The following is a 16,162-nucleotide window of genomic DNA, read 5'->3' on the forward strand; positions in this document are numbered from 1 at the left end:
AAATGTAAATCATGTTTATGTCACTTTTGCATTTAGTCAGACCTCACTTGAGATTAGAGAGAGAGAGAGAGAGAGAGAGAGAGAGAGAGAGAGAGAGAGAGAGAGAGCAGGTTGTATAGCTAATACTGCAGGAGTATCAGGGGTAATAAACCGGAGGGTGGACGTGCCCCCTCTCTCCTCCGCAGTGCACTTGCAGCTTAGCAGCACTCCGGACAGGACGGTCTTCTCCACCTCCTGCTCCTCTTCTTCTTCTCCTCCTCCTCCTCTCTGTGTGTTTGTGTGTGCTGGTAGTGGTGGTGGTGCTGAGGAGTGCACCGACAGTCGCAGCTGACTCCAGTCCAGAGGTCCCGGACAGAGGCGTGATGGTGCGGACTCATTGATAAAATCCGCTGCCGCTGGAATTAAAATGAGCACTCCCGCTGAGCGGCTCTCCTCCTCCACATAGCGCTGCCTTCTCTGCACAAGATCTGTTTGTGTGTTTGTGTGAGTCCAGCAGGCGACGCAGGATGACTACTACCCTATCTCTGGTGATTCTGTGCGCTTGGGTAAGTACTCTTTACAGTATCTAGTGCGTGATTGCTGGAATATTTGGAATAATTTGGGTTTCTCAGAGAATGTAAATAAGTTTTTAGTGACTTAATGCACTTTGTGATATATGTTTTTTAAACATTTCGTTTCCCTGTTTCTATATGGTTTTTAATTTGCGTGAACGTTTTATAGATTCCTTTCTTAGATTGATATAACATTAGGCCATTAGTCCTGCTGGGAATTTAGTAGTGAGTTTTTCTTGACTTCAGAGATCTTCTTGGCATTTATAATCCCTTATGTGATGCCTGTGATATGTAGCCTATACGATATTTTGAACAGGGTTGAAATGTGTACTGTATCAGTGCTGTGGTGTTTCCCTCTTTGAGAAAAAGCCATATTAAAAAGGACCAATGTGTCGTTTTTTCTTCTGCTAAACATGCAGTTGCTGCATGTAGCAAAACAACTGATTTGCATGTGATATTATGCCAGTTATGTTATACCCCCTTCAGCTCCACACATGCAGCTACATGCACACACACACACGCTCATGCACACGCTCATGCACACACACACACACACACACACACACACACACACACACACACACACACACACACACACAGATTTCTGCTTCACATTGAGCTGCATCCAGTTATCCAGGAGCAGTCTGCTGAAAGGCGCCTTGGCCCAGACTTTAATAGCATTAATGAGAAGCAGTAATTTCCTTCTAATTTTTAGTCTAATTTCAGGATATTAAAATAAGAAGAGATAAGGACGCTGCAGTAAATTGATTTATTGAATTCCTAGCAGACACGAGCAGTTCATTATTTGCCTCATTTTGACATGAAACACGAGGCTCTTGTCTTCTGATAATGTGAGAAAGTTGATTATGGGAGGATGGTGGTGATGAAGCACAGAGCAGACAGAGAGGGCACATCCTCCCAGCACTCTGGTATGTCCACAGCAGCTGGTCTAATTGGGCTGCGCAGCTCAGTCATCACGTGAACAGCCCTGGATGTGAGGGGACACTCTGTTATGACAGCTGGTTTAAAGGGTGGCGACGGTCGGGTGCACTTTGGTAGAATTAAATTTAGAAATAAACTCTCAAATTGACCATGAAATTGGGGAGAGTACAAACCAAGCACATCACAGCTGGGTCACCCTACGTTGTTGTTGTTGCTGCAAGTGTGTGTGTGTGTGTGTGTGTGTGTGTGTGTGTGTGTGTGTGTGTGTGTGTGTGTGTGTGTGTGCATGTTCCTGCTGCTGGTGAACAAATTTCCTGTTGATTTTTGCCATTAATCTGTATTTGAGCTGAGTGATATTCCAGGAAGATGTCACAGGAAAGGGAGCTGGTGCAGCAGTCAGGGGCATGAGTCCTCCCCCTGTAGATACAGGAGGGAACTCTCTTGAGATTTTGGACTGCATCCAGATTTCATTTTTTGCAGACAAAAACGTGACTTTAATCCTGATGATATGCTCAAATAAAAGATTTGTGCGGAATTGTTGAGATAGCAGGTTGTAAGGTCAGGAGGAGAAATGCACCTTAAGAGCAAAATGTGGGATGACAGAATGGGGGAAATGTAACAGCAAGAATGAGAGAGTGAGCTGCTGGCTGCTCAGTACATCTGTTTCTGAATGAAAGCAGGAATGCAGAGAGAGGATGGAGGGGAGGGATGAATGACTGAGAGCAAAGATTAAATTGATGTCTCAGCAAATGTGAATTAAGTGGAAATGAGTTTTTGCTCGTTACATAATAAGAGCCACAGAACATGAAAGTGTTTCTGTATAATGGTTTTCTTTGTTCTAAAACGTCTGGATATGAATTTCTTTTATTTAACATTGTTGCATACACACCAGTGGAACAAGCCTCAGTTCTTTTGCCAGTAGAGCTGCGTGGCATTTATATCAGAGGACTTAGGAAATGCAACAAGAGAGGTGGGAGAGTAAGAAGGTGATAACTAGTACAAGTAGATTAGAAGGGATGAAGACATTCAAACCAAACCATGTACGCAAATACTTATGTGTCAGGAAGAAGGAAAAACATACAACATATGCATGTGTATTTACAGTCCAATGTCTGCATGCTGCAGGCATTTAAGGGAAAGTTAAAATGTGTTTATATGATTGATATGCAAAATAATACAGAGTTATATAAATAAAGCACGTATGTGTACTTCTCTTGATCCACTGGGAACACAAATCTGTTCAAACAATTACAGTCTACCAGTTAGGTAAAAAAAACAAGTCCCCACAAAGTAAACCATTAAATTGCACTGTCCTCCTAAGTTTTGGAGCGCAAGGACAATTTTGGTAACAGGGAACATTTTAGCCGGTCCTCACTTCGTTATTGAGCTGTCAGAGTTTTTCTTTGAGCATTTAGGGTTACAATTAGGCTCAGGGAGGGATTTAAGCATGCAGTTGTGATGGTTAAATTTAGGTGTTAGGGAATGCATTATTCCCATAAAAAAGTCCTCACAAGTACATAAATACAAGCATGTGTGTGTGTGTGTGGGAAGCAGGGGCTGACGTTCTCAGCTACTCTCACCTTTAGACAGTAATTAGGACGGGCATGTGTATAATGTTGTGCACACATTATTTTATGGTAACTGCCTCGGCCAGAGCGTGTCAAAGGGTTACTATTAGAGCTGATGTGCCTTCAGGGGAACTATTAGGGCAGTTTAGACTTGTTCAAAGTGGGTCTAATTCGGGTGGAGACAACATGATTTATGATGAATCCTGATAGCGGTTGGTTTGACAGGTTTGACACCTGGCAGTAATTTATACCAATTTGTTTTGCTGTGTATGTTTAAGTCACAGTGGCCCTGTGCTGTGTGTGTTTGTGTGAAAGTGCTGCTCTGATGTACTGTACCGCTGTCCCAGGTGGCGTTAGCGTTGGCTTCTAAGACGGAGCGGGCGGTGCAGCTCCCCTGTGACTCCGGCCAGTACACCACCAATGGAGAATGCTGCCAGGAGTGTCCACCTGGAGAAGGAGTGGTGAAGAAATGTGGCGTCACACAGACTGTCTGCTCCCAGTGTTTGGACAGTGAGTAGAAATGTTTTATTAAGTTATGGAGTTACACACCAGGACTGTCAACTACTGTACATTCTGATCAAATCAAAGACACGGGTACCACTTATGCCTACTATACACTAGAATACTTTGAACAGACTTTGGTGAAAAGACTAAAGTTTGACATCATCTCACATCTAATGTCAAAGACTGTTATAATATTTAAAGACTGGAGATCTTGCAGGGTCACAAATTGCAAGACTACAACTAGATTTGTTTTAAAAGATTTACCCATGCTAGCTAGCTACCACTAGCATTAGCTAGTAACTCAAGGGAAAGTTTGCAGATTTTCTGTTCTGCCGTACATGCAGATGAATGGTGGCAGTACTCTGAGGTCCGCGTTTATCTGCTGGTAAAACTCCCGTTGGATGACATGCTTCAGAAGGGTTGAAATCTGCAAACTTTCCCTCTTTAGCGTTTAGCTTAGTGCGGGCCCATTAGCAACCATAAACAACACTGGCTCTAGCTGTTGCTGCTTCCTGTTTGGTGCTGGAGGGAGCGCACCCATTGGTTGTTGACAATGTTCACGCGATTTCACTACCAAGAATTAAAACTTACGATAATATTAAAGGAACACGTCGACTTATTGGGAATTTAGCTTATTCACCGTAACCCCCAGAGTAAGACAAGTCGATACATACCCTTCTCATCTCCGTGCGTGCTGTAACGCTGTCTGACGGCTCCAGCGGCATCAGGCCAGCACAGAACATGCAGGTGAATGGTTCCAGCAATCCTACTGCTCCGAATAAGTGACAAAATAACGCCAACATGTTCCTATTTACATGTTGTGATTTATAGAGTCACAGCGTGTACAAAAAACAACGTAACATGAGACACAGCCGTCTTCTAACTGTAAACAAACTGGGAACTATATTCTCAGGCGGAAGAATATAGTACTTGGGCGGAGTGATATGCTCGCAGCAAGCCTGTCAGACAGCGTTACAGCACGCACGGAGATGAGAAGGGTATGTATTGACTTGTCTTACTCTGGGGGTTACGGTGAATAAGCTAAATTCCCAATAAGTCGGCATGTTCCTTTAAACACGTTTGATTTTGTCGGAACGTCAAGACAGGAAAAAGACTGACTCGGGCTGAGTTTTATGACCACCTTACACCAAACTATAGAGACGACGGGAGCGCACCCCAACTCTAGCAAGACTCTCATGATTTCATTCCGATATTGGAAAATAGTCTGCAACAGTGGAATTGCTTGAAAACTCGTTTAGTGTAAGGTCGGCAGTAGGCATCTAGGGTTTATAAGTTGTATCAAATGGTTTAATAAATGGTTATTAAATCATTAAATAATGCTTTATAGATCAGTTATTAGCCATCAATACCAACAACTTCTTGGTTTGCTAGGTTGTTAAAGGTCCCATGGGATGAAAATTTCACTTTATGAGGTATTTTAACATTAATATGCGTTCCCCCAGCCTGCCTATGGTCCCCCATTGGCTAGAAATGGTGATAGGTGTAAACCGAGCCCTGGGTATCCTGCTCTGCCTTTGAGAAAATGAAAGCTCAGATGGGCCGATCTGGAATCTGCTCCTTATCAGGTCATAAGGAGCAAGGTTACCTCCCCTTTCTCTGCTTTGCCCGCCCAGAGAATTTGGCCCACCCATGAGAGAGAGACATCATGGCTTTCAAACGAGCAAAGTGGCAATTGGTCAAGGCCACACCCCCACCCCCACCCTCCACCCTCCACCTTGACCCCACCCCCCTCTCCTCCTTAATAGCTACAGACACAGAAATGGCACATCCTAAGGAAAGCTCATTGTGGGACTGGCTCTAGTGGCTGTAATTCTGCACCAAGGCTGAATTTCGGGAAAGAGACTTCAAATACAATATTAGGGGACCACTAAGGCCTATAGAAAAGCATCCAAAGAGCACCATGTCATGGGACCTTTAAAAATAGTATCAAAACATTCTCTCATTTTTTTACAATCAGATGTCAGTTTTGTGTTTTAAGGTTTTGAGAAATTTTCCTCTGAAGATGCCAGCCCCATTCGTGGTGTTCAAAATTAAATATTACATTTGAAAAAACTCAACAGCGACAAGTCTTTCCATCAACAATGTCCATAGACTTGCTGTCAACAATTTTCATCTTTGGTACAATGTGGTTCCAATGAAATCTGCTCACTTGATTGATTCGGGTGAACTGATGCTTTAATAGATTGGATAACTAACTTATAACACCAAAATGCTAAAACTTGACTTAACAGAAACTCCACTTTCTAAAATGTGTTAAACGTAAAAGGATTACATTCAATCTGGAGACAATCAAAATACGGGAAATACAAATGTAAACGGCCTGTCTTTACCAGCATTACACACACACACATACACACACACACACACACACACACACACACACACACACACACACACACACAAATGCAATGTTTCTGCACTGACATCATCTTTATTTATACATCCACATTCATTTTCTGTGCCTAATTTAATGCTTAATGGCAGCTTGGGCCCTGAAATGAAAACAAAAAGAACATTAAAGCCAAAACAAACTCATATTGTCCAATTTTTTCATTTGTATGAAGTGTCTGTTTTGCCTTTATCGAGTGTCTTGAGAAATAAGACAGGAATTCACATGTTTGATGCTTGTAAGTGGGTCCAAATGTGTTCGCTCGCAGCTCAGCTCAGGCTGTGAACCATTAGCACTCGCTCTACAGACCAGAGCTGGGAGAGGTGCCAACACCGCAACATCCCGGAGAAGAAGAAGAAGAAGAAGAAGAAGAAGAAGAAGAAGAAGAGCCAATGCTGCAAACAAATGTGTTTTTCTAGAACTGCAACAACACAAATGTTGCACCTTTTCTTACCTTTTGAAAGACCATGCTGTGTCAGTTTGAGAATTCGAGGTGACTGACATGGAGCCGAAATCCAAAATGAGTATTGTTTAGAGTGCACTCTCAGTCGAACATTGATTAATTGCATTAATCCACTCAGACACATGCCACATGTAAAGAACTTGAAGTCTTTTAACAGCAAAACACAAGAATATCAACTGGATGTTATCATGATAAATTCTGAAGGAATGTTTGCAGGATGGCATGCTGGAAATTGTCAAGAACATTAATACTCTGGTTATCCTTGCACTTGTGAACTTATTTGCACAACAGATGCTAATCTCAGTGTTGTGTTATGTTATGAAGAATCTCAAGTCTGGCTGATATCATCCCTTTGAAGTTTGTATTCTTTGCCTCGAGGAACTCAAGAGCTGCAGCAATGGGTTCAGGGGCAGAAAGCCAATTCTCTACATCTAGAGCGCAACAGTGCCACAGGGTAAAAAGGAAAAGGACTGCGAGTCAGTTTCACATGAAGCTTCTCTGTCAAACAAAATCAATGTTAGGAAAGGTAGTGGTGTAAAATTTGCAAATAATGTTTCTTGTGCGAAAAAGAAAAGACTTCTTATGCATCTGTGTTGTTAGAAATCCAGTCACACCAGTAGATGAGAGTGAGCAGTGGGATCAATTAATAGTCTTTATCAAATGTTGCATATGATAGACTGGAGCAGGAAATTGGTTGAGTGGAGGTGCCTTCACTCCCTCCTCCCCCACCCCTTCACACAGGCGAATCCCACCAACTCTTTTTCTCCATCCTGTACTCGCTTTTCTCAGCGAGCATCCCCCCCGCCTCCTCCTCTTCTCTGTTGCTATGACTCATCGTCTGTATTAGCGGATAAAATGGTATTAGAGAGCCAGGCACCAAAGGGCACGATCTGCTCATTCATCATGCATACTGTTACATCAATGCATCTTTACTTATTTGATCCAGCTAATTAAAGCATATTGAAAAGCCTATTGTGCCTCTAACAGTGAACAATTATCTTGCTCTGCACTACAGGAGTGGTATTCACTGCTGATAAACACTCAACAATTAAGATCAAACACCCAGGCGGTTGCACTCAATTTCCGGTGCAAATGCATTTGCGTTGGTTTCAACATTGTTTTTGGTTTAGCAGATCAAATCTTAATGTACCTGAGGCCCACAGGAGCACATAAACTAAAATAAGACCGAGTGGGATTTATATAGAAGATAGAGGCCGAAACACTGACCTTACTTGGAAAACTAAAGCTATGAATACATTTTCTAAAGTGCAGAAATGAATAATTGAAGAGTAAAAGTCAACACATCCATTTCCTGTTTCATGGTAAATATGGGAGAATCTTTATTTACCCCCTTAATTCCCCACTTCCTGCCAGTGTAACCACCCCCTTCTTCATGGCCTCCTGATCGCGGCTCGGGACGAGTGCCAGCGTCAGCAGCGCTGAAATATTTATCAGTCTCCTCCACTTTTCTCCGCTGTCATGGGAGACAAGACAACCGGACCTGCCTCACTAAGTGAACCATTCAGAAAAATTTGCCCTGCAAACTGACTGAAGATCTGAGATAAAAAAAAAGAAAAAGAAGAAGACAGAGACTCACGAGTCAACGTAGTGTTTAAGAAGAGCCCCGCTGGCCGACTGGAGCTCACTGGGGTTTTATAGGGGGAAGTAGAGTAGAATCCCAGCTGGTGATGGCTGAAACAGAGCATCAAGAATCGCTTCCAACGCTGGATCATGAGGGATAAAGGAAGGGGAAATGGAGATTTTCCTCTGGCAGGTCCTCTGTGGCAGTTTCAGGTGAAGCTTCGTCCCTACATGGCATCCTAACGCAGCAAAAACTGCTCAGCACAGGATACAAGAGCAACTGTTGATTGTTAAATTACAACGTCCCTCCTTTGGTCTCCTTATAATAGATTTCTAATATCCTAAAACATCCGTTTCAAATCTGGAGGGAAGCTTAGTGGACCAATGAAGCACAGCGATAATTACACACAAAAATGTTTCACGTTCAAAAAGACAAATAAAGCCGTCACGCAGCTTTCCCCATGTTGACAATTTATGTGCAGTCAGCAGAGGGTCAGGAAGAAAATGGTGTCTCTGCTGAATGGGGGACCCTGACACGCTGTGGAGTGGCAGAAATGGCCATCCTCACTAAAAGCTTACACCTAAAGTGCTGATTGTACAGATCATCAGTTTCAAGGCCGTCCAGAGCTACATTATTGATGACACTAATGGGGCCCAAACACATCAGTGTTTTGGAGGGGGGTCTTCATGGGCTGAAGTGGCACATTTTAAGTGCATCATCCCCCGGTACACAGCCAAATCCCTGTTTACCAACGGCCCTTTTTTTTTCTGCCGAACATTAAAACTGATTGCTGAGATGTGCCGGTCATCGCTCAATTGGGGGCAATTAGAAAAAAAGGATCATATTTTATTAAAGACAACACTCTCCACCTGATTCTCGATGCCCTTTTACTTTCTTCTTATAGCCCCCAGATGAAAGCGCTGACACAAATTACACAAACCACACACACACACACACACACACACACACACACACACACACACACACACACACATCTCTCAGTGCATATGGTGGCGTTTAGACGTGTTTACACACACAAGGACTGCAAAGGGGCTCATGCATGCAAGTTAAAATTAGCCAAGGAAGCCTGCGCGCTGTGGGATAATTGAAATGAATGAGGACAGCTTTGCTGGTTGAGCCCGACTGCAAAGAAAACAAAGGCTTCAAGCTCACAAATTCAAATAATCGTTTACCTCCGAGATCTGTTATTTGTCTGGTCCGGTCAGTCGGTGTCACTCTCTTCTATCACTTCTGCCTCCGGACAGTAATAAGAGCAAGGGTTGATGACAGAGAAAAAAAAAAAAAAAACACTGAATTTAGTATGTGTGTGTGTGTGTGTGTGTGTGTGTGTGCGTCTATCCGAGAAGGAAACTGAACTCACTCACTGAGTGCCCCATTTCCCCTGACCCTTCAGTCATACATCAACACTTTGATCTCTAAATCATGTTTTTTAGACTCAGGTTGGACGTCTGACTCACAGTGGTGGTCTGAGCAAAACAGTCCCGAGATTCTCTCGATCAAGTTGACCGGCCACCCTTACTTGTTGATCCATCTTTCTGCCTACTCCCTACCTGTCTTTATATCATTACCCGTGTCTGCCCTCCTCAGTCTGCCTGTATAATGTGACAATTTTCATCGTCAGCTTCTTAGCCGTGATACTCTTTACAAGGTGTTTAGAGCTTCAGTCTGTGCCAGTGTTTACTTGCCAGAGCCGCGCTACAGCGCAAAGCAAGTGCTGGGACATTGCTGCAGGGCTTTTCACACTGACAATATGCTGTTGCTCAACATGACACACGCTAAACACTTCCCATGAAAATACACACACACACACACACACACACACACACACACACACACACACACACACGTGGCTTTATTTACAGTTACACACAGTCCCAATGATTTATTTCACTGTAAGACAAAGAGCTTTCAAACACTAAGGAGATTTATTAAACCAGTGTTAACTTGCTATTGGCTTCATTTTGTGAAATCAAGAGTGACACAGGCAGTAATTCAACAATTTACAAAGCTGTTTCAACTTACATTCTTTTTTTGGTTTCATAATGCTGCTCCTTTCCATCCCGCAAATTATTCTTTTTTTGGTATGCAGCAGGCAGCAAAACGTCACACATTGTGTCCGAACTGCAGCTCTTGCAAGGTGACCGTTCTCATGTTAAGCATGCCACAGAAAAAGTAAAATGGGATTTGGAGAACAGTGAAGCTGCCTCTTTAGTGAATCTGAGCTGGAGATTTATTTCCCTGTCAGCCTCTCTACTCCACTCCTGTCTCATTCAACCACTAAAACACACTCAGGGACGCCCCCCCTCCCATCTCTCATTGTATGCATAATTCATCAGGCATCCAATTATATCTGAAAATAATTCTATGTGAACATGCAATATTAATAAATTACTTTGAGCCCCTAGGAACTCTCAATGTAAGAATAAACTAATTTGAGGTCATCACTTCCTCAGCGATGAACTCCCCCGAATCCTCCTGATGCAAACGTTCCTGGAGAGCAAATCTGAAGTGTTTGAAGTAATTGAAAAGCAGCAGGCAATTAGTCAGCATTGGTTGTTCAACACTGATCTCCACAACTCAGCTGTGGTCTGCTATCTCAATGCTGTTGTTTCTTGTTCTTTAAAATGGGGTAGACGATGCAGTCAATTTGCAGGACATTTGTTTGACAAATGTTTGACACAAACCGCAACTAACAAACTTTGAACCACGCTGGCACATTTGTCCTGAAAGAAATATCTCAACAACTACAAGACGCGTTATGATTCCCAAAGTCAATAACTTTGGTGATCCTTCATCAGGTAAAAGTCTAAATTTGTCACTTTGGTTTATGACTGCAAAACTAATGGCATTGCCTTCAGCCTCAGCTGTACTTTGCGTTTTATGCCAATTAGCTGATGTTCGCATGCTAACATGCTTAATGAAGATAGTGAAAATGATAAATATTAGTTCTTCCATAATCCTGCAGACACACAAACAAACCCACAAAGGGACAAACCGAAATGAAACAATAACCTCCTTGGCGGAGGTAACAAAGACGTTAAGCAAAGTCAAAGACTAGTGTGTTCTCCACTCCAGGCTCCTTAGCTTCAACTAAACGGACTGACAAGCACAGACATAAGTATTAACCAATCAGAAGCAAGAACTGATTGAGGTCATTACTGGTCCAAATTAAATATTCTACACAGGCAGTTAATATCTAGGTAAGCAAATTAAACAATAGAAAATTCATTTTGACAAATATTTATCTTCTGTATGAATGGCTCCAACAACAGTATATTCAAGAACACAATATACTGAATCAATTTTCTATTTAGCAATGAATTAATCATTATAGATGATATAGTGGTAATCCAACAGAATATGTATGTGTTTAGATGAGTTTAGATCTAGCAATGTGAATAAACTATTGGCAAAAGATTTATATAAAACTTAATTCAAGCAAGACAGAATCACTCCAACACTCTCTAAAGCCTTAAAATATACCTGTCTGATTGCTTGATCATTTGGGTATACTAAACACAAGTCTTTTTCATCTGCACATCAGCGTAAGCATGTCGATGCACCTGCACCTCACTCTGTGTGTATGACTGAGATTAAAGCAGTTTACTCGGCACAGCACAAACAAATTGGGATCGATATCGTAATAAGCACTGCAGGCTTTTGACTCGCTCCCTAACAAAAGCACCTTTCTCGTCCCGGAGCACAAATCACTAAGAGCCCAGTGGATCAATGTGTCCTCCCTTCTAATGAATGTGCAGTAAACATGATTAATGTCATTAGACTCACTGTTTATCCCTCTGTTTATCTCCTCATATTTCCTGCTCTTTCCATCGTCTAACCTCCTTTACTCTTTGCCCCTTCTCTTGTTTCCTCCCTCTAACTTTTCTGTCTCGTCTCCTTTGACCTGTCCTCTCGCCTGCAGGTGAGACCTTCTCAGAGAACTACAGTCACACAGAGCAGTGCAGGCCCTGCACTGAGTGTACCGGCCTAATGCGCATGGAGACGCCCTGCACCGACTCCAACGACGCCATCTGCGTCTGCAACTACAACTTTTTCTTCAACGGGTTATCCGGCCAGTGCGAGCCGTGTACGGTGTGCCCAGTGGGCCAGGGTGTGTTCGCGCACTGCGACCACGACCATGACACGATGTGCGAGGAGTGCGTGGATGATACCTTCTCCGACCGCGAAAGCTCCCTCGACCCCTGCCTGCCCTGCACCATCTGTGATGAGGAGGACAGTGAGATACAGCTGGCTGTGTGCACACCAAACAGCGACTCGGTCTGTCACAGTAAGTCTGCCACACACGCAGGTCGCTTTCACACCTTCAGTTCACGTAACTCGGTCCAGACCAAAGAAAAGAAAGACATATACTGTTGTCTGACTTATTACAAACCAAGAGGTGCAAACATCAACTCTTATGACCGACGGATAAATCATTAATTGGACATCATCGGCGTCACGTAGACTCAGAGAAGAAAGAGCTGACAGGAAATTAATTGGCAACTATTTTGACATATGACTAATTGTGGCAGTGTTTCTACAGGCATAATTGCCACTAAACACTCTTCGCACAAATGTCTTCTAAAGTTATTATATTTTTAATGTGACAGTACTGTTGGTTGGACAAAACAAGTGACTTGAAGATGTCACCTTGGGCTTAGAAAATAGTTTATAGACCAAAAAATGGATTCAATTGAGAAAATATTAATTAGTTGCAGCCCTTAAAATGAAGTCTTGCTGCAAAATTATGAGTTTATGTGTTTTCTCTAGTGGAATAGGTGGTAAAGTATTATTAGCTGAAACTGCAACTGGACTTCACCTGACATAAAAAATAACTGGCATGACAAAAACTAAGCTTCTTGTACTTGTACTAATATAATGGGGAGGGATAGTTGATAGTTAAGTTCACACAAGCCAAAATGAACTGAGCCAATCAGGCAAGTGCACCAGAGTTTGTTTGAGCGGCATCAAACAGGTTAGGTGTGAAAAGCACCCTTAAAAGAGAACAAGAGCAGAGTACATACTGCACACTGGTTGTTAGGAATTTCAAAGCTGTGTAGGAGCCATCATTCGAGCCAGCCACCAGTGACTCCCACATGTGTCTGTGGGAACAGGCGAGGTCAGAGGTGGGTGCTGGTCATGTTTTCAAATGGCAGGAAGTTGAAAGCTTCAGCATTAAAAAGGTCAAAGACTACTGCAGTGTCAACACAGAGACAATGAATAATCTGCTCTCCCACAAAGCAGAAGGCAACATGCAAGGAGCACAGTACACTGCTTGTATTTAAGAGTGGAGGCAGCGCGTAACTAAGGAAGCTGTAAATTCTCGGGTCGGACGAGGCATGAAATCAAGCTCATCAGGGGGCTACAAGGCTCAAATCTGGGAGGTAAAAATGTCTTAGGTGGCATGGCTCTCTGTTTCCTTGATACAAATCTGCTATCTTCCTTTAAAGGTCCCATGGCATGAAAATGTCACTTTATGAAGTTTTTTAACATTAATATGCGTTCCCCCAGCCTGCCTATGGTCCCCCTGTGGCTAGAAATGGCGATAGGTATAAACCGAGCCCTGGGTATCCTGCTCTGTCTTTGAGAAAACGAAAGCTCAGATGGGCCGATCTGGGATCTCCTCCTTATGAGGTCATAAGGAGCAAGGCTACCTCCCCTTTCTCTGCTTTGCCCGCCCAGAATTTGGCCCACCCATGAGTAATTCTGCACCAAGGCTGAATTTCGGGAAAGAGACTTCAGATACAGTATTAGGGGACCACTAACGCCGCCTTCACACTGGCAGATGAAATCAGCTCCGTAATACGCAATACGCCCCCAGCGGATGTCGTACTACACCGTTGAAAAGCTTCGGAAGCGACTCACAAAAATGGCAGAGAAGCTAGAACGAGTGATTAATGTCTGAATGTACGATTCTCAATGACCTCTCTTATACAGCTATAAATAGAAAGGCTGCTGCGTGGATAAAAGTTGCCCAGGACGTTGACATGTCACGTCGGTTAAATGTGATATAGCGGTATAATGTCAATAGTACGGTGTCTGTTGCTAGCTAACCAATTAGCATTAGCAGGTTTGTTTATCAGTATCATAGCAACGCTAACTTCTGTCGGATAGGAACCGTCCGTAGCCTTTCGCTAGAGTTAAATTTTTTGAACGCATCCGGATGACCAACTGACACGATTTTTTCCGCACCGCATTCGTTTGGACACGGTTCGGACCCATTCGCATGCGGTCTGCGAATCTCCATAGGAAATGAATGACTTCCGGTCGTTTCGAAGCCGTATCGGAGCGGATTTCAACTGCCAGTGTGAAGGCGGCGTAAGGCCTATATAAAAGCATCCAAAAAGCAGCATGTCATAGGACCTTTAACGCAATATCAGATAAGTGAGGACAGTAACGTAAGGCTCGACATCTTCAGCACTCGGAACAAAAACAACCTTTTCCCAACAACAGACCCTTTTTGATTTCAGAGGAAGTTTGTGGTTATGGTCTGTCTCTGGGAAAAAACTCTTTTCCTTCCACTTGAGGTTTTTTATGCATGCATTGACCAAAGAGGCACTTACCTTGTGGAGTGATTAAATGCATGTAAGAAAGCGTTTAATACCACAAGCACTTGCTAATGCAGGGCATTTATCAATCTCCCGTGTGCATTATAATTTTTGAATGAACATGCTAATTCTGGCTTCTGATATGAATGTTGGGATCTATACTCTAGCTGCAATATTCCTTTTTCTAAGGCAGACTTGGTAGGAATTTCACGGCCTAAAACGCTGGCAGGTATTTGGATCCACCAAGTTAATGAACCTCAAAAATCTGTCAACACTCTGTTAGTAACCCATAGTAACGAGGATGCGTTTGCACTGCTGCGGGTGTACATTCCTCTTTTAATAGACTGTAATAGCTCTGACAGGCAGAGGAGAGATAGACTGGGGAAATATTAGAGCAGGAGTGGTAGATAAGGTGGAAGAAGGGCTAATAACATTGACCAGTGGTTTCCAAAGTGGGGTCCACACCATCAGAAGTGCAACATTAAAACTTTGATCATCAAAAAATTAGTTATTTCAAAAACAAACAAGACTATTCAAACTGTGGCTTCTGCTCGGGATTTTAAATCATGTGCCACCAGGTCAAGTTTTGCATGAAATCTGCCAGATTTATTCACAACAGGACACAAAAAAGGTCGAAGGTGATGTACTTCAAGCAAAACAGAGAGTTTTTTTGTGTGCAGTTTTTAGCCATGATGAATGATGGAAATGTCAGACTCTTTCTCCATCCACCTGTCTGGGCCAAACTTAAGTATCTCAATAACTATTGTCGTGAAACAGATTCCCTCTAGTGCCACCAGCAGGTTGTGGTGTTGAGTGAAATGTCTTGACAACTATTTTTTGGATTGCCATGAAATTTCATTTCAACCTCAGTTTTACATGATTGAGTGGAAAGATGATGCTAAATAACAATAAGACATGGTCATGGAACCAGGCAACAACTGTGTCCATGCAAGCTAAGATCAAGATCCTTGTTGATTTTATGGAATAGAAGCAAGGACACAAGAAAAAATCCCAAAACCTTCCTGAACTGATGCAACAAGTCTGAAGTTGAAAGCTCTGTAGAAGTCCTGGAAGCAAGTGTGCATACCAAATTTCACATGGTGAGATGGCAGGAATGACTATTTTCCCTGCTGCTTGCAAACTCTGCCTTATTTTTTTCCTCAGACCCCAAATTCCACATATATCAAAGACTTCTGCTGTACAGTCATGCAGTCTAGTCAAGGAGAAAGCCATGTCCACTCTGAAAGACTCATCAGGCTGTTGTGACAGGACTGACAGCCATCAAAACAAACCCTATGCCCCCTAAAACATGCAGAATATCTACTGTATTCTAGACATATCTGATGTACAGTAAGCCACAATACAGCCTTTTGCTGCCCATTTAGCGCCCACCCATGCAGCTGGTCCCACCTTTGACCCGCCTCGTCCTAGGCGATAGTAATGTAGCGGTAGCCACTGGAGATAAGTGACCTTGTGGGACGTCCGTTTGAAAGGAGAGCCCTGTCATATAGCACCAGTGGGCCTGTGGGTAATGGCTGTAGTCACTTGTGGTGGTGATGATGTTTCCAGGCCT

General features: G+C 43.0%; 1 protein-coding gene across 2 annotated transcripts in view; it reads left to right on the top strand.

The window, feature by feature from the left end:
- The first annotated feature begins 205 nt into the window (after window positions 1-205).
- ngfra (nerve growth factor receptor a (TNFR superfamily, member 16)) overlaps window positions 206-16,162 on the top strand; it is a 32,322-nt gene continuing 16,365 nt past the window's right edge. Inside the window, exons 1-3 of one of the 2 annotated variants that reach the window (XM_028598903.1) lie at window positions 206-545; window positions 3,409-3,571; window positions 11,964-12,329. In XM_028598903.1, coding sequence (XP_028454704.1) covers window positions 507-545; window positions 3,409-3,571; window positions 11,964-12,329 — 568 coding nt within the window. In that variant the 5' untranslated portion in view covers window positions 206-506. Of the gene's footprint in view, window positions 546-3,408; window positions 3,572-10,617; window positions 10,840-11,963; window positions 12,330-16,162 lie in introns of those variants that run through there. The other variant, XM_028598904.1, reaches the window with a different exon arrangement.

This window comes from Perca flavescens, chromosome 15, assembly GCF_004354835.1.
Source record: "Perca flavescens isolate YP-PL-M2 chromosome 15, PFLA_1.0, whole genome shotgun sequence".
Taxonomy (NCBI): Eukaryota; Metazoa; Chordata; class Actinopteri; order Perciformes; family Percidae; genus Perca; species Perca flavescens.